General features: G+C 40.1%; 1 protein-coding gene across 3 annotated transcripts in view; it reads left to right on the top strand.

Moving 5' to 3' along the window:
* The first annotated feature begins 723 nt into the window (after positions 1 to 723).
* chchd3 (coiled-coil-helix-coiled-coil-helix domain containing 3) overlaps positions 724 to 26,686 on the top strand; it is a 239,272-nt gene continuing 213,309 nt past the window's right edge. For all 3 annotated transcript variants that reach the window (XM_008110280.3, XM_003220728.4, XM_008110279.3), the window contains exons 1-2: positions 724 to 882; positions 8,687 to 8,792. In XM_008110280.3, coding sequence (XP_008108487.1) covers positions 799 to 882; positions 8,687 to 8,792 — 190 coding nt within the window. In that variant the 5' untranslated portion in view covers positions 724 to 798. The remainder of the gene's footprint in view (positions 883 to 8,686; positions 8,793 to 26,686) is intronic.

Genomic DNA, 26,686 nt, shown 5'->3' with positions numbered 1-26,686 from the left:
GCGGGGGCCTGGTAAATTACCTTGGAGGGCCGCATCCGGCCCCCGGGCCTTAGTTTGGGGACCCCTGCTCTACTGTATGTTATTAATAATATATTAATAATAATGATAAATCATTTTTTTATGTTTATGACCTTGTTTTGCAAACTTGGGCCAAGGATATACAATTCTGGGATTTGTAGTTCTTTGTGACAGAGAAGGATTCGATATTTCACAATTCCCAAAAGTCCCAGGACTCCATAATAATGCGCTATGGCACTTAAAGTAGGGCTAAACTAATACAACCTCAGAACCTCTGAGGATGCCTGCCACAGATGTGGGCGAAACGTCAGGAGAGAATACTTCTGGAACATGACCACACAGCCCGAAAGACATACAACAACTCTGTGATCCCGGCCATGAAAGCCTTCGACAACACATTAAACTAATAATGTTTTACCTTTATGGCCGCAGAGTCCAAATACAGAATCCAAATACAGAATCCAAATTACTACGTTTCCCAGCCTGCATTGCGACGAGATGGCGGGCATTAGTAACAAATTCTTGCCGCGTTGCACGCTGGGAGAGGCAGTTCCAATTCTCTCTCAGAGAGAAGAGGGGAAGAGAAAAGTTTCCACGCCGGCTGTCACTTTTGTCAGGACGGGGCAGGGCCCGTTGCCCAGGGCAACCGCACTCCCCACCAATCGGGGCGAGGCGAAGGCGGAGCGTAAGGGGCGGATGGCCAATGGGCGGTGGGGTGGGCGTGGCACCTCCAGAGAGCTTTTTGCGGCCTAGTCGGCTGGTGATCGAGCCTGGAACGGGATGGGCGGCGGAGGCAGCGCCCCGAGGAGGGTCACCTTCGAGGCGGACGAGAATGAGAACATCACGGTGGTCAAGGGCGTCCGGGTGAGAGGAATGACGGCGCAGAGGTTGACTGGACCAAAGCTGAGTGAGCTAGGCCTCAGAGCAGAAGAGGAAGAGTAGGCCCGGGTTGACCTCAACGGGGTCAAGCATGATCATACTGTTAAGAACAGGCATGGGCCAACTTCGGCCCTTCCTCCAGGTGTTTTGGACTTCAACTCCCACAATTCCTAACAGCCGGTAGGCTGTTAGGAATTGTGGGAATTGAAGTCCAAAACACCTGGAGGAAAGGCCGAAGTTGGCCCATGCCTGATGTAGGGCTTTAGAGGTCAAAACCAACACTTTATGTTTATCCATACCTCACAACCTCTGAGGATGCCTGCCATAGATGTGGGCGAAACGTCAGGAGAGAATGCTTCTGGAACATGGCCACACAGCCCGAAAGACATACAACAACCCAACACTTTATGCTTTGCCCACCAGTGGAGTGATGTTAGGATAGGTATTATATTCTCTCCCCTAGATGTTCCAAACCTGCTTAAGTTTCTGAACTTGGTACAAAGCTGTTTTTGGGACTTTGTATCAAAACCTAAATACCTTAAAGCAGGGGTCCTCAAACTTTTTAAGTGGAGGGCCGGTTCATGGTCCCTCAAGCTGTTGAGGGGCTGAATTATCATTTGAAAAAAAATATGAACAAATTCCTATGCACACTGCACATGTCTTATTTGTAGTGCAAAAAAACAAAACAAAACCAACAACTATTTATTTATTTACTACATTTAAACCCCACCCTCTCTCACCCTGAAGGGGACTCAGAGCGGCTTACAAGTTGTATGTACATACAATATATTATATTATTGGCATAGCACAATATTAGCATTATATATTACTATATTGTCCTATACCACTACCGTAGTATTAGTCATATTACATTTAATATATAATGTATAATTAATATTATTATATTGTATAATTATTAGTATTATATTATATTACATTATAATATTAGTATCAATATTATATGTATACACAATATATTCAATTATTACCATAGCACAATATTAGTAAATGAAAGAACAATACAATATTTAAAAATAAAAACAATTTTAACCAACATAAACCTATCAGGATTTCAGTGGGAAGTGTGGTCCTGCTTCTGGCCAATGAAATAGTCAAGTTAAGTAGGATTGTTGGTATTGTGTGCCTTCATGTCATTTCAGACTTTGGGCGAGGCGAAGTCTAAAACTGAGGGTGGAGGCCAGGTAAATGACCTTGGAGGGCTGCATCTGGACCCCGGGCCTTAGTTTGGGGACCCCTGCCTTAAAGGCACCAGATTCTGTATGGTCTTGGAAGCTAAGCAAGGTCAGCTGTGGGATAGAAGATTGCCTATGAATACCAGAAGATGTAAGCTCTGTATCAGAGGAAGGAACTAGTAAAACAACCCCTGAGCATCCCTTACCTAAGAAAACCTGTGACTTGAAGACACATAAAGACACACATCAAAACCAGCAACTTGAATTGATCTTGGAAAGGAAATGGAAGTCAGTGGAGTTGGTGCAAGACAAGTGATATTTGGTCTCCTTAGTACACAACACAAAAGAGTCTACCTGTTGCACTCTATGAATGAAAACTGTAGCTTCCAAACAGCTTTTAAGGTTACCTCCAAATAAAATGCATTACAGAATCTTTAAAAGTATAAAGAACAAAGGCTAGTGTTGTCAAAGCTGTTTTCTCTTGGGAAGGAATGTGTCTGAGAAGTAATGTGTCCTGGCCAGAGCAACCCCATTATTACCCAGGTACAATGCTAAGTACAAGAGCACTCCAATACAAAAAACTGGTTCTACAGAGGGATTGCAGTCCTTGTTCCATGTTTGCATTCATCCTAAGAGCCATATGTGATTAGCTTTTGGTGGGATTAGGCAGTTAGATACTAGCACTGACTGGAGACAAAGTCCTCCTTAGAATACGATGGCGAGGCCTATTAGGAAATATTTGCTAAGCTAGTGGAGCAGATTTTTCTAATTCAGAGGCAGTAGCCTTCTGAATTCCATTTGCTATCGTGTGAATAGTGGGAATGAGCTGCTCAAATCTAGTGAGTTTCCTGGTAACATCCATTTGGCATCAGGATGCTGGATAGTTGACCTCTCCCTTTGATTCAGCAGAGATTTAGCTATTATTAGTTAGTTTAATAAAGGGGTGTCATGAAATGTCTGGTAGGTTGAAAAAACAAGCTGGGCTGGGATTTAGGTGTTTTGTGCAACATGAACCTTGATTGGTGGCAGCTTTGCTAAAGTAAGATCATTTCTGATTTCATGTCACTTGGCTTTTGTGTGATCAAATAAAGTAGAATTATTTCAGTTGGATAAGGTCTGTTCAGTTGTGAGTTTACTTTCTCTGTGGCTGCAAAAGAAGCCAGAAAGAAGAAGGGTGACCTACATCGAAATGGAAAATAGCGAATTCAGTGGTTCTCAACCTGGGGTCCCCAGATGTTTTTGGCCTACAACTCCCAGAAATACTTGTCAGTTTACCAGCTGTTAGGATTTCTGTGAGCTGAAGGCCAAAAACATCTGGGGACCCCAGGTTGAGAAACACCAAAATGGATATTTTACCCCTTTCCCCTAAACCAGTAATTCTCAATCTTTGGTCCTCCAGGTGTATTGGACTTCAGCTCCCACAGTTCCTAACAAATGGTAAGCTAGTTGGAATTTCTGGGAGTTGAAGTCCAAAGAGGACCAAAGGTTGGGCACCACTGCCCTAAACCCAAGAGAAGGCGGGAATTGGCAAAATTCTAGAGGTTCTTCCAATATTCAGGTTCTTTCTTCTGCATTGGGACCATAAACAGGCTGTTTTTTATTCCAAAATTTTCTAGGTGATGGACTCTTAGAAATGGAAGGTATTCCAAGCAACATCCCACCCAATCCTATTCTGCCATGCAGGAATCCACTTTCAGAGTACTTCCATCATCATTGGCAATCACTTGTGTCCGAGTATGCCTGCCTTCCAAATTTAGAGTCTTGGCGGTGGGTCTGTAGGTGACTGTAGAGACTTAGTTTTGATCCGCATGTTCTTTTGAAGTGAGGACATCAGTTTCCAGGTGGAAGGTGATACCGATCAGGGTTGGCTTGACATGTTTCTCTTTTTCGTCCTCCATTCGTGGTTCTTCAAATTCCACAGCACTCTTGGTCGTCTTTTATCACCACATTAGGACCAATATATAATAATGATAATAATGTAATTTCTTATACCTTTATTCCCATTTTATTAGTTGCATTTATATCTCACTTTTCCCTCCCCAAGGTCAAACAGGATACTTGGCTTCCCATTTATTTTCACATCAGCACTACTATTATGTCGTTGTGTGCCTTCAAGTTGTTTCTGACTTATGGCAACCCTAAGATGACGTTTTCTGGGATAAGAGTGTGTAACTTGCCCAAGGTCATCTGGTGGGTTTCCATGATCTAATGCGGAATTGAACTCTGGTCCTTGGAGTTATAGTCACTGCTCATTAAACCACACTGATTCTCTACTACTAATACTAATTTCATACTTATGGAAAGGTGGGGAACACACTCCTGTGAGATGAATTGTGCTGAGGCAAAGAAAATGAGCAGTGCAAGATCACCTGATCGGCTTCATGTGAGAACTTGAATCTGACTTGCTTAATTTCCCCATTCTGACATTCAACTTCTATTTAATTTTATCTTTATTTCTATATATATGTCAACATCAACCCTGTGAGGTATAACAGGTTGAAGAAGAGACATTTCAGGCAGTGGCTTAAACCTGTCTCATCTGATTTAGTAGTTTTGCAAAGTTTTAATGGCTATCCAGAATCAGCATGAAGGTAAGCAAAAGTGGTTACTTTTGATCACTATGGCTAATGTCCTTGCTTACCCTTGAAAGTATCTTGTTTGTAAGATGACACTGTTACCTCCAATGCATTCCTTTATGCATTATATAAAGCCCTAGAACCATCACCTGCCCCTCAGGGTTTCTTCCTGGCACTCAGCCTCTCCCCACACCTTCCCCTTTTCTACCCCAAAATGAAAGAAAGATAACCTGTCCAGAGAAATGCCAGGCATGGTGATTCATCTTTGAAATATGGTAGTTTGCACCCCTATACTCTTTAATGTTAGCACCTTCCTTCCAGTTTTTCAGCCACTGAGTCCCACTTTGAGAGAAAGGGGGGATAAAATGTAATCAATTAAATAGATAGTATTTGGTGGGTTGATGGTGGTGGCCTCTTGGAAAAACCAGAACTGCTCAGAATTGTTGCAGGCAGCATACCATTTTGGATATGGCAAGTTTTCCCCTCAGTTGCATGTCCTAATGGTTCTGTATTGCTATTGTTTATCAGGCCAGCACTTCTCAATATAGCTGAGTGGCAGACCAGCATTTTTTCTTCTTCTACTATGCTAGGGACCAGTACCATATTTGTGCCATATTATTGTTGTATTCACATAGCTTCATGAATGTTCTGTCAGTGGCTTGAAGACTGGCAATGCACTTAAAGTAGCACTACGTTACAGCAGACAGTGTCCCTGTAGTACCAAACTCTTAACATCCAAGGAGACTGAAAAAGTGGTGGCCTGTAGATGCCTCCTTTATCCTTTTCAGTGAAATGTTCAGGTGACATGCTAGTTACAGTATTAGTTATTTATTTCACTGCATTACTAGACATTTTTAAGGCTTCAGCTAGGTCCGTCACAAACTAAAAAAGAATTGCCTGCTCTCAGTTTAACCTGTCTCAGTGTTATATGTCTCTGTGGAGGCTCTGCTTTAGGAGGCTCATGTTGTGAATTGTCAATGGCTTTTGTGTAGTGTTCCTCAGATATACTTTCTAGGCGTATTCTGAGGAGCTTTATACTGTTATCCTTTGGGTATCAATTAAAAACTTGTTGGTTGTACATGCTATTGAAGACCTTGGGTCCCCTGCAGTTCATTTCTTTCCTACTATCTGCTCAACCAGCTTTTATTTCTTAGGTTTTTCTGTAATGAATAATTTGTTCTCCTTGGAGGCAGTTCTGCTGGAAGGACATAATGATTTTTTCCAGTGAGGTCATAAGTGGTTTTGTGGTCCAGTGTGTGAATTTTGAACATCTGTTGTTAGAAACACCATTCTAGTACACTAATGCTACTTTGGCATGTTCTCACCTGCTGCATCATTCTCCCTCGTCTTGACCTTATGGACACTTTTCTCTTTCTTTTGTCTTGACCCCTCCCACCCATTTCTTCAAGATACTTATAAAGGGCTTTTGGTGTCAAGCCTGTAGTTTCTGAAGCTTATGGAAAAGCTCCTACCAGGAACACTTCAAAAGAGAAATGAAAGACAAATGATGAAACGGAGAAATATTGGGGTGGCACTTGCAGAAGGGTTTGTTCCTTCTGTCTATTTGATGCTCTCTCTCTTCACCTGGCACCTGCTTTCTGTCTCTCTCTGCCATATATTCTTTGATATCACCTCCCCTCATTGTTCCTTTACCTGTAAACCTGCATTCTTCTGTTTCTGTGACACTGACCAGCTTGAAATCCCTCTATTTTCCAATGAGAGGGTAGACAAGAAGTAGTAGGGTTGACACTCGATTGTCTCTGATCTATTGTCACAAGACTCTGGTTTATCCAACAGCCGGGGAGCATTTCCTGTGTGGCAGTTCTGTGAATTAGCATTGCTTCTGCCTGGTTAGAATTTACGAATATATAGCATGAATTCAGTACAGTAAAACACCAGCCTTCCTTTGCATCTGAATCTTAGCCATGCCTGTTGCAAAAATGTCGTATAGCTTGCAATCATATTTATTTACTAGCACATTGAGAGGCCAGGGTTTGGATCTTTGCTCTTTCATAGAATCATAGAGTTGGAAGAGACCTCATGAACCATCCAGTACAAGCCACTTCCAAGAAGCAGGAAAATCGCATTCAAAGCACCCCTGATAGATGGCCATCCAGCCTCTGTTTAAAAGCCTCCAAAGAAGGAGCCTCCACCACACTCTGGATCAGAGTTCCACTGCTGAACAGCTCTCACAGTGAGGAAGTTCTTCCTAATGTTCAGATGGAATATTCTTTCTTGTAGTTTGAAGCCATTGTTCCGCATCCTAGTCTCCAGTGCTCCAGAAAACAAGCTTGCTCCCTCCTCCCTATGATTTCCCCTCTTATATTTATATGGGGCCATCATGTCACCTCTCAGTCTTCTCTTCTGCAGGCTAAACGTGCCCAGTTCTTTAAGCTGCTGCTCACAGGGCTTGTTCTCCAGACCCTTGATCATTTTAGTTGCCGTTCTCTGGACACATTCCAGCTTAGAGTCAACATCTCCCTTAAATTGTGGTGCCCTGAATTGGACAGATGTGTTCTGACCAAGGCAGAATAGAAGGGGTAGCATGACTTCCCTGCATCTAGACACAATACTCCTATTGATGTAGGCCAAAATCCCATTAGCTTTTTAAGCTGCCGCAACACATTGTTGGCTCATGTTTAACTTGCTGTTGGCCCATCTCTCTAATCCAGGGGTCCCCAAACTAAGGCCCGGGGGCCAGATGCGGCCCTCCGAGGTCATTTACCTGGCCCCCGCCCTCAGTTTTATAATATAATATATTGTATATACATATAATATTGATAATATTATAATGTAATACAATATAACACTAATAATAATACCATATAATAATATTAATTATATATTCTATATTACATATAATATTACTAATAATATTACAGTATAGTGGTATAGTTCAATATAGTAATATATAATGCTAATATTGTGCTATGCTAATAATATAATATATTGTATGTACATATAATTTGTAAGCCACTCTGAGTCCCCTTTGGGGTGAGAAGGGTGTGATACAAATGTAGTAAATAAATGCAGTAAATAAATAAATAATAAATAAATACATTTTAGACTTAGGCTCGCCCAAAGTCTGAAATGATTTGAAGGCACACAACAACAACAACAACAACAACCCTAATTAACTTGACTATCTCATTAGCGAGAAGCAGGCGCACATTTCCCATTGAAATCCTGATAAATGTATGTTGGTTAAAATTATTTTTATTTTTAAATATTGTATTGTTCTTTCATTGTTGTTGTTGTTTTTGCACTACAAATAAGACATGTGCAGTGTGCATCAGAATTTGTTTGTATTTTTTTTTCAAATGATAATCCAGCCCCTCAACAGTCTGAAGGATTGTGGACCGGCCCTCGGCTTAAAAAGTTTGGGGACCCCTGCTCTAATCTGTTAAGATTGTTTTGAATTCTGCTCCTGGGGTATATCATACTCTCTGCGCCTAAGAGTGAGACAAAAACAAACACCCCCTGAACAAATCTTGCCTAGAAAACCCCATGATAGATTTGTCTTAGGTTTGCCATCATTCAGAAATGACGTAGGCACAACAACATTTACTTAAATGCAAATATGCTTATGGAAAGGGATTTAGAGACTGAGAGAAAGCAATCGGCAGTGTAAGCTTTCATAGACTTAAGCTTACTTCCTTAGATGCAGAGATATTCTTTTTCTCAGTCTCTAAGATGCTCCAAGTTTACTTTGAATACTTATGTTCCAGACCACCATTTAATTCTCAATATGCTTAGTAATGCAGTTCATAAACAGGATTTATAAAACAGGCTACATTTGTTAAGAATATTTTTTTTAAATAGAACAAAATAGGGAAAATTGCTCACTTAGACTTAGCCTAATATAGTATCAGACTGCCAGTCAGATGATGATTGATACTTTTCAGTAATAAGTGGTGGGATATACATATTATTTCCTTTAAAAGTAGGCTAATATCACATATAAGTACTTTGATTAACTGTGTTAAGCATTTTTGATGTTTTGTTTTCATTGCTTCTCAGCTGTCTGAAAATGTTATAGAGCGCATGAAGGAGCCTTCCTCTCCTGGTGGAAGATCCCAGCAGAAAGCAGGGTCCAGTGGCCGTGGTTCGGTTGGAGGTACATCAGGTATAGCCATACTTCCAGTGATATATAAAGATCTCAATGTATTGTGGCAGTCTTATTCTTTTGGAGTGACACATAATGTTTTGTACTCTATGGAGTCAAAGGATTTGCTGTAATCAAGAAAGCACTGGCTGATTCCTTTAAAAAAATCCTTAGTATGCTCCATTAGTCAATTTATTTTTGCAATATGAGTTTTAGTGTTTCTTCCTTTTCTGGACACATTTTCTGGGAAATGTTTTTGTTGTAAAATCTTGATCATCATTTTGCTTGCATAGGAGATTAATGCAATGGTTCAATGGTTATTGCAATCCATGGTATTCCCTTTTTGAGGGGAATTAGAATATATGTTGGATCCATCTAGAATTAATGCAGTTTGACAGAAATTTAATTGTTGGCGCTCAATGCTATGGAATCTTGGGATTTGTAGTTTGGTGAGGACCAACACTCTTTGCTATCATGTGCAGAAGGCTTTGAAAAACTATAACTCCCATGATTCCATTGCATGGAGTCAGGGCAGTTAAAATGTTATCTGCCTGCATTAATTCTTCAGTATAGGTGCACCCATTGAGTATTTCCAATCTGTGAACCATGATTTTCTTTTACATATTTGTTGGCAGATTTTTGTTGGATTTTGGATGGATTCTTACATTGTTGTTTGGAACAGCTCTGTTGGTATGCTTGTTTTATTGCAAAGTGTCATGTACTCTTGCTGGCACCAAACAAACAACCTGGCCCTGATAATTTTCCCCCCTCCCAGTCCACTTTAGTTCACTCACACCAGGTATTTCAATGTTGATATGTTTTACAGTTTCTGGCTTCCCTTGATTCAAACTTCTCGCACTTCATGTTTCCATCATTTGCTTTGCAGCTTTGGACTTTTCGCAGCTAAGTATATTAGCAGCTGAAGAAAAACTTTGTCATTAAACACAGTACTATTTACTTGTCCTTTGCTCTTCTGCAGTACTGCTTGATTGCCTTCCAATCTGGAGTTGTCATCTTCTTGCTTCATCATAAGGTTTTCAGTGTAACCGCTGAGAACTAGTTTAAAGTGTCACTGCTGTTGTCTATGAAAGACCCTTTATGCATGTCATGCTTCACTACTCTTGCTGCCCCATAGCTTCCCTTCTGGATATTCTCTGTCATCCTTACCACATTCTCTTCTGCTGATGTGGTTGTTACTCCCATGAAGAGGATGGATGCATCTTTGTCTAGTGTGCCTATTTACAGGCTTCTTTAGGTTACTATAGCAAAAGGGTAGGAATTTATCAATTCATAGCGTTGTATTAGGGTCTGTATCTTAGAGGCACACTTTAACATGGTGACGCGGGGTTTGAGTGTGTCAGAAAAGTGGAGAGTATATGTTAAAGATATATTTGTGGTAGTTATGTGCATTCAAGTTGGTTCTGATTTGTCACTGGTTTTTCTGGGTCTGAGAATGTGTAACTGGCCCAAGGTCACCCAATGGGTGGCCATGGCTGAAAGAGAATCAAACCTTGGTCTCCAGAGTCTTCAAATGTTCGAACTCCATGCTGGATATATAGTCTTCCTCAAATAGACAATTTTAAGCTATCAAGTCTCTTGATGTTTTCCTTTTTAAATAAACAGCTCCTGAGTAGTTTTTTTTAAACCACTTGCAATTGTGCTTGGCAATGTAAAATGATGCTATTGACCCCAAGCAGGGAAAAATATTAAGTTACAACAGCAATAAAAAAAATTAAGTCTGAAGACCGCTTCTTCTAAACAATCTCTCCCAGTAATTTTAGTAGCTTTCAACATACTGAAATATTTAACAAGTGCAAAATCTTTAAAGTATATCTGTCAGTCTTTCCTAGGGCCATGTGATGACAAGTAATTTGATCGGACTAGTTTGAGTGCATTTTCTGAATGCATGTGTTAAAAGCAGAGCTTAGTCATAACAGACAAATGTAATGGCTTAATTTATTTTTGAGCATTACTGGATTCTTGAAAAGTTAATGTACTATATAAAGACAAAGGCACAAAAAGGGAGTTACTTAAAAAGAAATGCCTCTTGCTGAAGGCTTCCAACCTTCTGTTGGGACTTATCGCCTTAGTTTTCCAATTTAGTATTCTCTATGTTGTTTCCTTGGAGAATGTGTTGCTGGCATTTCCATTCTTTTCCTAGTTGTATTAAGAACCTTTAGAGAGATTGAATGTTTTCAACTTGCCACTTAAAACACGCTGTTATGTGGCATGTAGTTCATTGCATTTAGATTTTGCCGGTGTAGATGGAAATCATTTGGGGAAGTGGTGCGTGCTTTAGACCAGGGCTTCTTAAACTTTTTCTATTCACAACTCCTTTCTGCCTGATAAATTCTTTCACAACCCTGGGTATATGAAATAGGTATAAAATCAAATATTTACTGATGACAAATCAACATTTATTTGCAAGGCTTGCTAAACTGGTTGATTTTACTTTTTGTCGAGTATAGCTGAAGCATTTTCTGGAGTCCCAGTGTAAACACTACTAACAGATTTGTGTAAATGGATGGTGTTTGGAAAACTCTTACTGTTGCCAATTTTTTTGTGGCCCCAACATTGGGCTAAGGGGACTCCATTTGAGGTCAGGAACTGTAGGATAAGAAGTGCTTTAGAGTATGATGCTGGAGACCAGGATTCAGATTTCTACTCAGCCATGGAAACTCTCTGGGTGGCCTTGAGGAAGTCATACTCTCAGAGGAAGAAACATATCTTCTCTGAAAAAACTATTGTCAAGAAAACCCCATGATACGTTACCTTAAGTTGGAAGGAATTTGAAGACAGACAACAATATTCTATTGTGTATTAGCGTATTGTTATTGCTTGTGGTTTATATTTTAATTTGCCTTTGTTTGTATTGTTATATTGTGTGTTGAGGCCTTGGCCTTTGTAAGCCGCATCGAGTCCTTTGGGAGATGCTAGCGGGGTACAAATAAAGTTTAATAATAATAATAATAATAATAATAATATGGGAGTCAAGTGAAACCAGATCTGAATTTATACCTAAGTCCTTGTCTGAGGTTTTTGCTGCTCTTTCACACTTACTCAGATGCATTGGGTTCAACTGAGACAGTCAGTGTGAGGAGCAGCAAGACCAGCTAACATCCTGATAGGTGAGTTTACTTCTTCACCAAAATCTAGTTTGTCGGCAAAAGATTGATGGCAATGGTACAGTTGCCATTTGTAGCATGTAAAATGCTCTCTGGCATTTGAGCTATTTCTTATTTGCATGAATCTCTGCAGTCTTCCTGCTCTGTGTTGTAGTATCCTGCCCCCTGGGTTGCATAGGTCAATCTTAGGGGGTCTAGGCTTGCCTTATGAACTAGCTGATCTATCTTTTATGTAGGTTCTTGGACTTTCTTCCCACCACTGGTTATTTTCAGGTTTTTCTTGGGACCATTGTACCTCAACCTACTATGATTTGTGGCTAAGTCTACTGATCCACATCTGAGTAGAAGTGCTGTAATCTACTAGAAAAAAATAAACTCCATTTTAAGCTTCCTTTTCACCATGTTCATGGACCACAGCAATATTTTTTTAAAAGTTAGAAATTGTAATGGCAGCTATTTCAACCAGCTAATACTGTATGTCACATTTTAATTACATCAAGGTTATTTTTGAGATGAAGATGGTGCATAATAATTTCAAATAATAATTCACAAACCCCAACTTTGTGGTCAAGAAGAGCACAATAGACCGCAATGTAGGAACAAGCTGAGCAGCAATCTGCTGCTGTCATGCTTTAATCTGGAATCAAGTCATTTTGATATGAAAGCCCTATTAGTTTTTGTGTTTCTTGAATGAGCAGATGAGGCAAAGGGACACGGATACCGTCAAGGAAGATAAGCTTAATTTCGCTTGCAGCCACATACATTTGCATATAATGGGCCCGGCTCTTCTAAATTGTGCAAAGCTGTTCTTGTGATTGTGCATACAAATTGAGCAGTATTGAACCAGATGACCCTTCACTGGTTTGAAGGGAGATCTTACATGAACTTAGACAGATAGGTAACTTACTGAGAGAGACCCTGACTTCTGGTAAGTTCAGCTTTATTGGATCAGAATGTATAATTTGGTAATAATAAAGATGGAACAGCCACAGTAATTAAGTGTTTCACCTGCTGATGTAAGAATAGGCAGGTGGTTTATTGATGATTAAATTCTGTGGATAGCAGATTGGCTTGTTCTGTCATTTTTGCAAAGGGGAAAGTGTGAGAGGTTGCATTTGGGTTTCGAAGAGGGTTTCGTCTGGTTTTGTTTCTATTGGTTTAGAAACACGGATGTGTATTAATGAGTTATAAGATGTTGGAGGATCATAAAGTAAAGGTAAGAGAGCTTTTCTGTTTTCTTGAACTTCAGGCAACATGAGGAATGGCAACAACAAAGGACTACTGACATTGGCTTTGCTGATACCATTTTGGTTTCCAGTGTGGCTAACGATTTGTTTTTCCCAGTAGTTCATAGGTGTTTTGGCTGGTTTTTGTGTTAAAAAATTAAGTATTTTTATTTCTAAAAGTAACTTGTTGGTGTTTAGGTAAGATATGGTCATATGCATTATATATAATAAGGTAAGTGACCTGTTGAGGTGTGTGTACATAATGTTTGATGTGATTGGTTGAATGTTTGACTGGGATTATTAAAAGGACAGCATGTGTGCTAGTTAGTTGGATGAGATGGGTTAGTTGGATTTGACACACCTAGAAACTGCTGCAGCCATGTATGGTGTATTTCTGCCTGGCAGAGGGTTTAACTGGAAGTCCCTTGTGATCTCTTCCAATTTTATGACTCCTTAACAATGAGGACAACTGAATAAGCAGAAATCCTCACATGTGTCACAAGTGTGCTCATTACCATCATTAATTTCCCTTCTGAAAACAAACAAACACAAACAAAACTTCTGGCAATGAATGAGTAATAAAATTGTGACTTTAAACACTGGATAGATTTATGAAGAGCAGCTACTAAACATGATGTCTTTGTATTGCTTCAAAATCTAAGGTGCTATGCCTCTCGATCCCAGTTACTGAGAAATGTGTGTGGTATGTGTGTGTTGGTCGATGTTATTGTACTCGTGTCTTTCTTGGAGACTTCATATAGATGTGTGGTTTGCTACTGTGGGAAATGAATGCTGGTCTGCATAGACTTTCTATCTGATCCAATACCTCTCTTCTTATGTTCTATATAACAATGACTATTATTTCCTTGAATGAACTGCAGCACAATAACCAGACAAGATTATGCCTCTTGCTGCAGGCATACCGTTTTAAAAAGAACAGAATAAATCTTTAAAGCTGAAGACTGCTTTCCTTTCACTGAGTTTTTCTCCAACCTCACTGCAGTACATGTGCAGGATAGTCTTACTAGCACATTTAGGATGAAAAGGGTGTCTTTTACTAGAAAATTAGATAAATGCAGACATTGCAGTGAAGACTTGAATAATTTTTAGCATTTCACAATTTTTGTTTTGTGCTCCTGTCCTTAGGGAACAAATTGGATTTCTCAAAGTCATATTGGTGAAATAAATGAGACCTTAAGAGATACTGTGTAGAGATCCCAGTCTTATGCCAGTGGTCCCTCTGTTAATGCTAAGAATGAATGTCTTGGCAGTGGAGAGTCCTAGGGTAGAAGGTAGGAGACAATCCATTTGAAGGAGCCAGTTTCTCAAGAGATAAACTTATGTGGAAAGGGAGTCTTTCAGATAACTATCCTGTTTTGGGACTTTGTATCAAAACCTTAATACCTTAAAGGCACCAGATCCTGTATAGTCTTGAATCTAAGCAAGGTCAGCCGTGGTATAGAAGATTGCCAATGAATACCAGAAGCTGTACGCTCTATATCAGGGGAAGGAACTAGTAAAAACACCCTGGGCATTCCTTGTATTTTGATGTGTGTCTTTATGTGTCTTCAAGTCAACTTGTGACTGGAAGACACATAAAGACACACATCAAAACCAGCTACTTGAATTGATCTTGGAAAGGAACCGGAAGCCGTGGAGTTGGGGCAAGACAAGTGGTATTTGGTGGTCTTAGTACACAACACAAAAGAATCTACCTGTTGCACACTGTGAAAGCTGTAGCTTCCAAACAGGTTTTGAGATTAGCTCCAAATAAAGTACATTACAAAATCCTTAAAAGTATAAAGAACAAGGGCTAGTGTTGTCAAACCTGCCTTCCCTTGGGAAGGAATGTGTCTGAAAAGGAATGTGTCCTGACCACAGCAACCCCGTTATCATCCAGGTACAATGCTAAATACAAGAGCATCCCAACATAAAAAGTTGGTCCTTCAGAAGGATTGTAAACCCAAACGAAACACATTGCTGTCCTTGTTCCAAGTTTACTTTCAATCTAAGAGCCATATGTGGTCAACTTTTGGTAAGATTAGGCAGTCAGATACCAGCACTGACTGGAGCCAAAGCCCTCCACCTTAGAATATGATGGCGAGGCCTATTAGGAAATATTTTCCAAGCTAGTGGAGCAGATTTTTCTAATTCAGAGGCAGCATCCTTCTGAATTCCATTTGCTAAGGACTGAGCAGTGTGAATGAGCTGCTCAAATCTTGTGGACTTCCTGGTAGCATCCATCTGGCATTAGGATGCTGGAGTAGTTGATCCCTCCCTTTGATTCAGCAGAGATTCAGCTCTTACGTGTTAGTTAAATAAAGGGGTGTCATGAAATGTCTGTTTGGTGGCAAAAGTAAGCAGGGCTGGGATTTAGGTGCTTTGTGCAACAGGAACCTTGATCCCAGTTAAGGCCATGATGGCAGTTTTGCTAAAGTAGGATCATTTCTAATTTCATGTCACTTGGCTTTTGTGTGATCAAACAAAGTAGAATTGATTCCAGTTGGATAAGGTCTGTTTACTTGTGAGTTTGCTTTCTCTGTGTCCACAAAAGACAAGCCCAAAAAAAGAAGGGTGAACTACACTGAAATGGAAAATAGCGAATAGATAATTTTTCCCTTTCTCCTAAACCCCCAAGAGAAGGTGGAAATCAGCAAAGTGCCAGAGGTTCTTCCAATAGTCAGGTTCTTTCTTCTGCATTGGGACCCTCAACAGAGGCTGTTTGTTTATTCCAAAACTTTCTAGTTAATGGAATCTTAGAAATGGAAGGGATTCCAAGGGCCATCCCGCCTAACCCTATCCTGCTATGCAGGAATTCACATCCAGAGTACTCCCATCATCATCATCATCATCATCGGCAATCACTTGTGTCCGAGTATGATTGCCTTCCAAGTGTAGGATCTTGGTGTTGGGTGCGTAGGTGACTGTAGAACCTATTCTTGATCCACATTTTCTTTTGCAGTGAGGACATTGATTTCCAAATGGAACGCAGTCCCGACAAGGGTTGGCTTGACACTTTCCTCTTGACATGTTTCTCCCTTTCGTGCCCTCCATTCGTGCCTCTTCAAATTCCACAGCACTGCTGGTCACAGCTGACCTCCAGTTAGAATACTAAAGGGCCAGGGTTTCCCAGGTCTCGGTGTTTATGCTAGAGTTTTTAAGGTTAGCTTTACGCCAATCTTTAAATCTTTTTTCCTGTCCACCAAGATTCCGTTTTGCATTCTTGAGTTGAGTAACTGCTTTGGGAGATGATTACTGGGCATTTGGACAATGTGGCCAGTCCATCGAAGTTAATGGTCATCAAGCCTCTGTTTACAGATCTCCAAAGAAAGAGGCTCAGCTCCCAATAAGACAGCAGCATATTCCACTGTCAAAAAGCTCTGACCACCAGAAGGTTCTTCCTAATACTCAGATGGAATTTGATTTCTTTTAGTTGAATCCATTTCTCCATTGTGTCCTTGTCACTGGAGCAGCAGAAAACAAAAATTCCACTTCTAAATTAATTCCTACTCCAAAACAGAAAAAGGTGCTGCTAAGATATAAACAAAACTGGACAACAGTATCTACACTGTCATAATCCTGATGAGTACATCAACTTGGTTGAATTAAAGTATTATTTTAGATGCACACAGAACAGAACCCAGTATTATCTTTCCCATATCACTGACACAGTATGTAATGCTGTCTCATGCTACTGTTCCTAGTAGCCAAGTGAGTTTTCCCTTTCTGGTCCTAGAGAAGCAAATTGTTTTATAATAAGGTTCCTTTCCTCATTTGTAGGATCCAACCCCAGAATAGCTGGCCTAGGAGCAAATATAGACAACTCCCCGCCTATCACAAGTCTGCCTTCCATGCCACAATTACTACAGAAAACCAAAAGTCAGGGTAGGTCCCTTTCTTCAGGTATGAGAATCACAACCTCCCATAAGATTTATGGACTGCATTTCCTAACAGCCCTTCCAACAAAGCCAATGGTGAAGAATTTTGGGATCTATACTCCAAGAACACATGGCTCTCTGAATGATTTCTCCGACTCCTATACTTCTTTGCATAACACTAGGCAGCCAAGAAAAGTGTTAGGGAGATAACTTCACCTCTGTCTACACCAAATCCATCAGTCATCCAGAGATGAGAGTACAGTAAGACTCCTTTATCAGTGGTGTATACATTCTTGGCCCAGCCACAGTTGTATAAAAATGCCGGTACTACCAAACACCATTTAATTACCCTGATTCTGGTCCCACCAAAGGGCTCTCACACTCTTACAGTCAGGAAGTTCTTCCTAGTGTTCAGGTAGACTCTCTTTTTCTGTCATTTTAATCCATTGCTCTGAGTCCTAGTTTCCAGCCAGCAGAAAACAAACCTCCTCCCTCTTTCTTATGATAGCCTTTCAAATATTTAAATATGGTGATCATGTCTCCTCTCAACCTTTGCTTCTGCAGGCTAAACACCCAGCTCGTTAAGATACTCCTCAGAAGGACCCATGGTCTTGATCTTTGATCATTTTAGTCACCCTCCTCTGGATACCTTCCAGCTTATTAATATCTCTTTTAAACTGTGGTGTCCAGAATTGGACACAGTATTATTCCAGGCGAGGTCTAACCAAAGCAGAATAGAGGCACCATGACTTCCCTCGATTTAGACACTAGACTCCTTTTGATGCAGCCCAAAATCCCATTGGCTTTGTTAGCTGCTGCATCACACTGTTGGCTCATGTTCAACTTGTCCACAAAGACTCCAATATCTTTTTCACATGGACTATTGTCAAGTTAGGAGTCACCCACCCTGTATCTTTGCATTTTATGGTTTCTGCCTAGGTGTAGTATCCTACATTTCTCCTTGTTGAAATCCATTTTGTTAGTTTTGGCCAATCAGCTCTCTAATCTGTTGTCATTTTAAATTCTGATCCTATCCTCTGGAGCTATCCCTCCTAATTTGATGTCATCTGCAAACTTGATAAGTATGCCCTCTAAACCTTCATCTAAGTCATTAATAAAGATGTTGAGCAGCACTGGGCCCAGGACAGAACCCTGTGGTACTCCACTAGTCACCATTGGTGAGCACTCTTTGGGTTTGGTTCCTCAACCAATTACAAATTCACTTAACAGCAGTATTGCTTGTCCCACATTTTACTAGTTTGTTTTCAATACAATCATGACGGACCTTGTCAAGGGCCTTACTGAAATCAAAATATGCTACATTCACAGCATTCCCTGCATTTACTAAGCTTGTAGCTCTAGCAATTAGGTCTCCCAGAGTGTCTCTATAGTCACTTCTGGTAAAGCATACCTAAAAATGCTTTGAGATACCATTGTCCCCTAGGACAATATATACAAACAGCTGTCAGGCTTGTCTTGAGAGTAACAGGGAACATCCGTAACATCTCTGCTCAACATCTAGTCTCCCAAACACTGGGAAAGAGTAAACTTGAAGTGCTTGTCAGCTGGCCACATCAAATGTGTGCTGGTGTGCCTTAGACATGAACAATTAAACCGGATTAGTTTTTCATCATTTTCTGTCAATCCCTCACCTCCATAGATCTTTGTCCTTCACTGTCCAGTGATAAGCAAGACCCATCTAAGGTCTGGAGACTGAAAGTAATGTCAACAAAAGGACATGGTTTTCAATTTTCTCAAAAAGAAGGGGCCTAGAAGGTTTCCTAATAGTTAAACTGACATAGGAACCCTTTTTCTAAAACAGCGTTCAACTTTCTGAAAGAGCAGGCAACAGGCCAAAATAGATAACTGTGGAGAAGAACAAAGTACTTCCCTCAAGGACATGGGGACAAACCACATCCCAAAATCATTGTTGCGAATTCTTTAGAAACTATAAAGAAAAGACAAACTAAGCCCATCCGATCAGAAACATATACATTCAACAGACTTTTCAGAGAAAGTAAATGGTGTTTCATCACCATAAAGGTATCCTAAGTTAAATATCTATTTTACCCATTTGTAGCTGGGTCACCCTGTAAGACCTTAGTTTGCTAACTTCTTTATCCTTTCAGGACCTCACTTACCTGGGTCCCACTCTAACAACAATATGCTTTAAATGGCTCCTTTTTACACATCTGTCTTCCATTGCACCCAGCTTTCACAATCTCCTATGCATTCCTAGTTTATTTGAGTGGGGGAGAGAAAAGGAGAAGGACAGAGAAGTGATGTACTGGTCTGTCTACAAATATTAAATCCTCAAGAAAAAATAAAAATACAAACTTGGGTTGCTTACTGTGAGCCAAAAAAGCATTATTTACTGATATTACTGCTCAACAATGAGTCACTGTTTGGGTATAGTGCTATTTGTGCATTACATTCCAAGAAAATACAAGGGGACAGATTTATACTCCCTAGAAACTTATAGTCATAAAACACAAGGAAAGAGAAAGAAACTTTGGTTTAGTTGCAGTTGGGTGTGGAACTTGGGTTCTGTCAAAAGCATCAAGAAAAGCATAGGTTTTGCATACAGATTTGAAGAGATATGGAACATTATTATTACTATATGCAGAAAAGATTCCTTTTAAGAATGTGCAACTTTTCTCTGCTTACGAAACGAAAAACCACCACTTTGAAACTATGGCAACAGACATCTCTCACATGAATATTCAAACATTGATTAAAAGGACTACTGGTATATTGTGATGTCTAAACCTACGTTCTGTACACAAATATATTGTAATTCCTTTTTCCACAATGGCCATGCTGGTTGTAGGATTCTAGGAACTGTAGTCTAAAAGAACTTATTTATTTTCCAAATTTTGCCTCTTTGCTGAAAGAAAGGGGTCATTCAGACTCAGTACACTCCAACTTCTGCATAAGCCTTTTGTTGCCTTTTGGACACAATTTAAGGAGCTGGTTTTGTTCTGAAAAATTCCTAAATAGTGAAATGGCTTTATCACAATACAGCTTGAAGACTATTTTTGTGAATTTAAAAACCAAACAAATAGAGGCTTCTTCGTAATACCATGAAGACAAAACTAGCTTGTTTTCAATAGGTACACAAGACTGGCTATTTAATGGCGAGCATAAGATAATTTTAAATCAAACAAATATTTACTAGTTTTGGTTCTGAGCCTGTGAGGTTTTTTACTATGATTATCTACCCCTCAAATCCCTGGAAGAATCAGTTGATGAAGAATGTTAATAATTTGAATAAAATGGCAAAAGACAAAAGCTTCTAAACTGTGGAGCCTAAGAAGCAACAACATACACAATATGTTTATCTGCCACCTTTGTTCTTCTTTTGGGCTAAGAAAGAATGGAAAGAGCATTGAAAGGATTTTCAGTTCCAGAGGTCAAAAATGTTAAGCCCACTGCTTCGACTACCTAGAAGCAATAAAGAAAAAACAAGCAAGGCAAGCAAGTTGAACTACACTACATTGAATTACACTACTATCCCTATTTCCTTGCTGTAAACATAAGTAAACATAACCTTGGGCACCAGATAGATAAAAATGACACAGAAAGTATGCACAATAAACTGTACTGAATTTATCAGACCACTACTTGAATACCTAGAACAGTGGTTCTCAACCTGTGGGTTCCCAGATGTTTTGGCCTTCAGCTCCCAGAAATCCTAACAGCTAGTAAACTGGCTGGGATTTCTGGAAGTTGTAGGCCAAAACACCTAGGGACCCACAGGTTGAGAACCACCGACCTAGAAGAACAGTTATCAGAAATGCTACCCCTGTGAGTCCTGTGTTCATTGCAATCTTTAAAGCTTTTTAGGCCACCTCAAGAGCTTGAGTACATGCAATCAATGGTGTGTTTTTTTTAACTTAACCTTTTCAATAACATGACGCCATGTCACAAAGTACTTTTGAAACCATTCTCAGTGATAAAAGCAGTTTGTCAGGTAGCATGAAAAGCTCCCAATCATTGCAAGACACTAAAAGCCTCCTTCAAAATGTAGAGCTCACTACTTAGAATCTGACCATATTGTGCTATACCCAAATTGGAATCCTTCAAAAGTGTTGGCCATTCTGGCTGGGGATGATAAGTTTGTAGTAGGACATAACAGGTGCCAGGCCCAGCTAGTGGATACTGGATTCTGAATGCCAACATCCTACAATAATGTAATGATCATGGTGTTCATTACTTCAAAAGGTGAAGGAGTATACCTATTAGTTTAGAATGCAAGTAAAGATGAAATACAACAAGAATGGGTGACAACTGGCTTGACAGCAGTAAATATGAATAGGTTCTAGGAGTGGACCACAAGCAGTGAGATGTGACTGCTTGTGGTCCACTCCTACCAGTAAAAGTGAGCTGCCGGTAAAAAAGCCAGTGCAAATCTTTATCATTCACGTAGTCGTTTCTGACTCTTTGTGACCTCATCCATACCAGAGCTCCTTGTCGGCCGTCACCTCCCCCAGTTCCCTTAAAATCAAGCCAGTCACTTCAAGGATACCTTCCATCCATCTTGCCCTTGGCTGCCCCCTCTTCCTTTTTCCTTCTATTTTCCCCAGCATCATGATCTTTTCCAAGCTTTCCTGTCTTCTCAATAGGAGCATAGTGCATCAATAGGGGCATAGTGTCTAAATGGAAGGAAGTCATAACACAGTACCACTCTATTCTGCTTTAGTCAGATGTCACCTAGAATAACACTGTCCAATTCAAGAAAGCTATTGACAAGCTGGAATGTGTCGAGAGAAGAGCGATCAAAATAGTCAAAGGCCTGAGGAGCGGCTTAGGGAGCTGGGTTTGTTTAGCTTGGAGAAGAAAAGTTTGAGAGAAGGCATGGGGGCCATATTTAAATATCTGAAAAGATGTCATATTGGATGAGGCAAGCTTATTTCAGTACATACTATAACAAAGATAATTTTGTCACAATGTATAATAAGATGCTCTGGTCTCAGGTGCATTATTCAGAATCAAATTTCGTACTCTGACCCCAGCCTAGAAGTGCTCTGTTTTGGTTTTTACTGAATGGAGATATAAACCATGAAATGTTTCCTCCGATAATTGCACAATTTACAGATGAAGCAATTTTTATATGAGGCTGTGATCATAGTAGCCATTTATCTTGTCATTTTGATATCATCTGTTTGGATTGAAAAAAAGCAGACCTTTAGAACATGTGCTTGTCTCTTGGATTTTTTATTGAAATTAAACCTGACTGCTATAGCATCAAATAATAATAATAATAATAATAATAATAATAATAATAATAATAATATATTTACACCCTGCTTTATCTCTCCCGAAGGGGACTCATAGTGGCTTAACATAAAAGCATTAGCACACAATTTAAAATATACAAATATGCAAACATTAAAACAGAATTAAATATAAACAGTATTAAAAATTCACAGTTAAAATCATTAAAACATATTAAAAGCATATTCAAAGTTAAAAACATGTTTGGCTAATGTTTCTGCAGTTGAATGCAATATTCATAGTATTTTTGTATTGAATGTGGAATCTTAAAAGCGTCAAGAGAACATTTAAAAAACATTTTTTCAAATCAAACCCATTCTTTAAAGCAAAAGAAGATCCCTTCAAGTATAGCCAACAAAGATCAACTACAAGTAAAAATTGATATGTGTTTTTTATCCTTGCTAACTAATCTAGTGAGTTGTTAGATTTTATAATTAAATATAAAAAATACTCTGGATGAAACAGATTATCTAGATCCATTTCAGTCTGGTTTCAGGCATGGTTATGTAACAGGCAGCTTGGTTTGTCTTGATGGATGACCTACACAGAGAACTGGACAGGGGAGTGTGTTTCTGTTGGACTTTTCAGTGGTTTTCAATACCATTGGCCATGGTATCCTTCTGGAATGGAACTTGAAGGCACAATTGTGCAGTGACTCCATTCCTTCCTGGATGGTTGAACTCAGAATGTGGTGCTGGGTACTCTTGCCAAGGAAGTTGTCCTGATCCTAAACCAATGTCTGTCATCAGTAATGGACTGGATACGGGCAAACAAATTGAAAATTAGTCCAGACAAAACAGAGGTGCCCTTGGTCAGTCAGAAGGCAGATCAGGGAATAGGGATCCAGCCTGTACTGGATAGGGATACCCCCTCCCCCCCCCCCCCCCCCCCGTGAAGATGTTTCTCCCAGGCCCCTAGCTTCACCCATTTGCAAGATGGCTCAAAATGGTTAGTACAACCTGATTGTTTGATGACTTATTAAACCATTTGTAACTTCTAGCATAATTATAATATGAAATAAACTGCTTTGAAATTGGGTTCATCATTTTAAAACACTATCTACTTTATTGTTTCTATTACAAATCTCCCACCTGTTAGCTTCAGTATGTGATATCTTGGTTCAGTTCTTTAGCATGGTAGTCGCAGATCTTTCTGATGCTCTCATCACAAACTGCAAAGCATTTAGTACTAGGCTGCCATCCTTTCCTGTCATCACCTGTTAGCCCTCCTGGTGTTCTCCTTAAAACAGTGTTTTAGTTACAAGATTGGAGCATTTATTTAAAGAGAACTGAATGTGGCTTGGAATGAGAGGGGTTTGAGCTCCAGAGAAACGGAAAAGAAGGAACATACTCCCATGTTTTTGTTTTTGGAATAACAATGTTTTAAGTTGCTATAGGTTTCTCTCCTGTCCCCAAAAGGGTGAGGAGCAGAGAAGCAACTGCCACTCATTTTTATGGGGAAGCCTCTTAGCAGCTGTGAGGAGCACTTGGTTTTTTTTCCCCATCATGAAGCTCCCTTTCTTTCAGAAGATCTTTAATGTAATATTAAGAACAATTTAAAGACACAAATCTGCTGTCTGTTTTATAATCTTCCTCTTGCACCTGCACGCTGCTGCCAAGTCTTGCTGAATCTTTATGTTGGCTGTCAAATCAGACAGGCTAATGTATGGCATGGTATTTTCTCTCATCCGTGTAACCCTCACAGCTAAAAAGAAGTGAATAGCTGGAGACAAAAATCTCCTCTTCTCTCTGGAGACAAACAATAGACAAACACCTCTAATAACTTTGTTTTTATTTCCCTCCTTCATCTGTTTGTGTTATTAAGCTCTATGTTTTTTAAAGTGGCGATTTTTTACGAAAAGCTTTCTGAAACTTGAAAGGGTACTGCTAAGTTAATGCATTATCTTGAAGTACTTGGAAGCATTAATCGATTAATTGCTGTGATTAACGGATTAATTAAAAACAGATTTAAAATGTGATTTGAGGCAGTTTAGTTGTAAATTGAAATGCTTCCTGTTCTTTCCTTGTAGTTTCCTATTTCTCATTTGTAGCTAAAACCCTAAGAAGGAAAAAGGGTTTTTGTATGAAATTAGGGTCCTGAGACTAGAGCCTGTTTAACTCTTCATATGTCTGAGGGTCTTTGTTGGCCAGATGGAGTCTGCAAGACAAAATATTCAATTAACATATGACAGAGGATGCTGCTGCTTTGGTTTGTTGATGTACTGCTCACGCCCTCCTAGTCTGTGTGGGAGGAGACCACCAGAAGACAGATTTCCCTTTTCCTATCTATGGAACGAACAGTTACCATTTTGGAGGGGGGGCTATTATTAACAAGGTGGTAGAAATATGCCTTTTCTGTCTTTCAACCATTTCTTTAATAAGCATTGCCTGCATTAGTACTTGATTATGTATTTGCTGTGGCCACGTAATGTTTTTGAGGCTTCTGTGGTAGATCTCTTGTCATGTACTGGTCTGAACGCATAACAAATATTTATACTTTAGGCTGAGGTGGGCAAAGTGTGGTGGCCTGTGGAATTGTATGCACCCAGAGCCGTTTTGTGAATCTCGGCTCCGCTAGAAGACAATTGCCCTCTGAGAAGCAGGGAGGTTGCTTTGTTTTGGGACTTCTTTGAACTATCCAAGACCCAGGAAAGGCATTTTGAAAACTAAAAATAAATTTAAAATGTTTTGAAAAAAGGCCTTTTCTTGTACTAAAATTGCTCAGTGAGGCTTTAAAATATGGTAAAAGCCCCCTTCCCCACCCCCTAGAACAGAGGTTTGAAAACTGTGCTCCATGGAGCCTTTTGGACTCTGTGAGTGATAGTGAAGGGCTCTGCAGCATCATGCTTCTTTCTTTCTCCCCTTTCCTCCTCCTCAGAAATGCAGGGAAATTAAAGTTTGGAACTGCTGAATTAGTAGTAGCAGCATTTTCCTCCCGGGGCACAGACATCTTTCCCCGGGTCTTCCTTGCTATCCAGACCCTTCCCCCTCCAGCTCCCTTGCTGCCCAGACCTGCCTGCCCTCTGGCATTTTTGCTTCATAAACTCCATTTCCCTCCCACTGCTCAGGGATTTTTGATTGTGCGTTTTCTGCATGGCAGAAATGAGTTGAACTGGATGACCCCTGGGGTCTCTATATTGTTGTTGTTGTTGTTGTTGTTGTTATTATAAAGGCTGGGTCGCCATTTACCGGGGGTTCTTTGATTGTGCCTTTCCTGCTTGGCAGAAGGGGGTTGGACTGGATGGCCCCTGGGGTTGTCCTATTGCTCTTATTATTCCTACTGCTACTATTACTACTACTACTATTACTACTACTACAGAGGCTGGATTGCCACTTGCAAGGGGCGCTTTGTGCTTTTCCTGCATGGCATAAGAGTGTTCAACTAAGATACTCGGTGGTGGCTCCTCGGCTGTGGAACTCCCTCCCCAGTGACATCCGGCAGGCTCCATCCCTTTTGGGGTTCAGGAAGAAGCTGAAGACCTGGCTATGCGCGCAAGCGTTTAATGAATGAACTCAGTTAGCATTGACATGGATCAGATTAAGGCTTTTGCACAAGGTCTGATGGATGATTGGTATATATATTTGGTGTTGCATTGTTTTAAATTTTTATATATTGTATTTTACTATGTTATTTAATTATTTTAACTGTTTTATTCTTATTTTATTGTATTATGATGTACTGGTAGTGATCCTACCAGTTGTGTAAGCCGCCCTGAGTCCCCTCGGGGAGAAGGGCGGGGTAGAAATATTGGAAATAAATAAATAAATAAATAAATACTGTTAATTTTAAAAAGCAAAAAAAAGCCAATGGGATTTTGACCTGCCTAAATAGGGGTATAGCGTCTAGATCCAGGGAAGTCATGCTCCCCCTCTATTCTGCCTTGGTCAGACCACACCTGGAATACTGTGTCCAGTTCTTGGCATCACAGTTGAAGGGAGATGTTGACAAGCTGGAAAGCGTCCAAAGGAGGGTGACTAAAATGATTAAGGGTCTGGAGAATAAGCCCTATGAGGAGCGGCTTAAAGAGCTGGGCATGTTTAGCCTGCAGAAGAGAAGGCTGAGAGGAGCCATGATAGCCATGTACAAATATGTGAGGGGAAGTCATAGGGAGGAGGAAGCAAGCTTGTTTTCTGCTGCCCTGGAGACTAGGACGTGGAACTATGGCTTCAAACTACAGGAAAGGAGATTCCACCTGAACATTAGGAAGAACTTCCTCACTGTGAGAACTGTTCAGCAGTGGAACTCTCTGCCCTGGAGTGTGGTGGAGGCTTTTAAGCAGAGGCTGGATGGCCATCTGTCGGGGGTGCTTTGAATGAGATTTTCCTGCTTCTTGCAGGGGGTTGGACTGGATGGCCCGTGAGGTCTTTTCCAACTCTACGATTCTATGATTCTATGTTAGTTAAAATTAC

Source organism: Anolis carolinensis, chromosome 5, assembly GCF_035594765.1.
Source record: "Anolis carolinensis isolate JA03-04 chromosome 5, rAnoCar3.1.pri, whole genome shotgun sequence".
NCBI lineage: Eukaryota > Metazoa > Chordata > Lepidosauria > Squamata > Dactyloidae > Anolis > Anolis carolinensis.
Note: the sequence above shows the minus strand (reverse complement) of the source record. Positions and strands in the feature narration are given on the sequence as shown.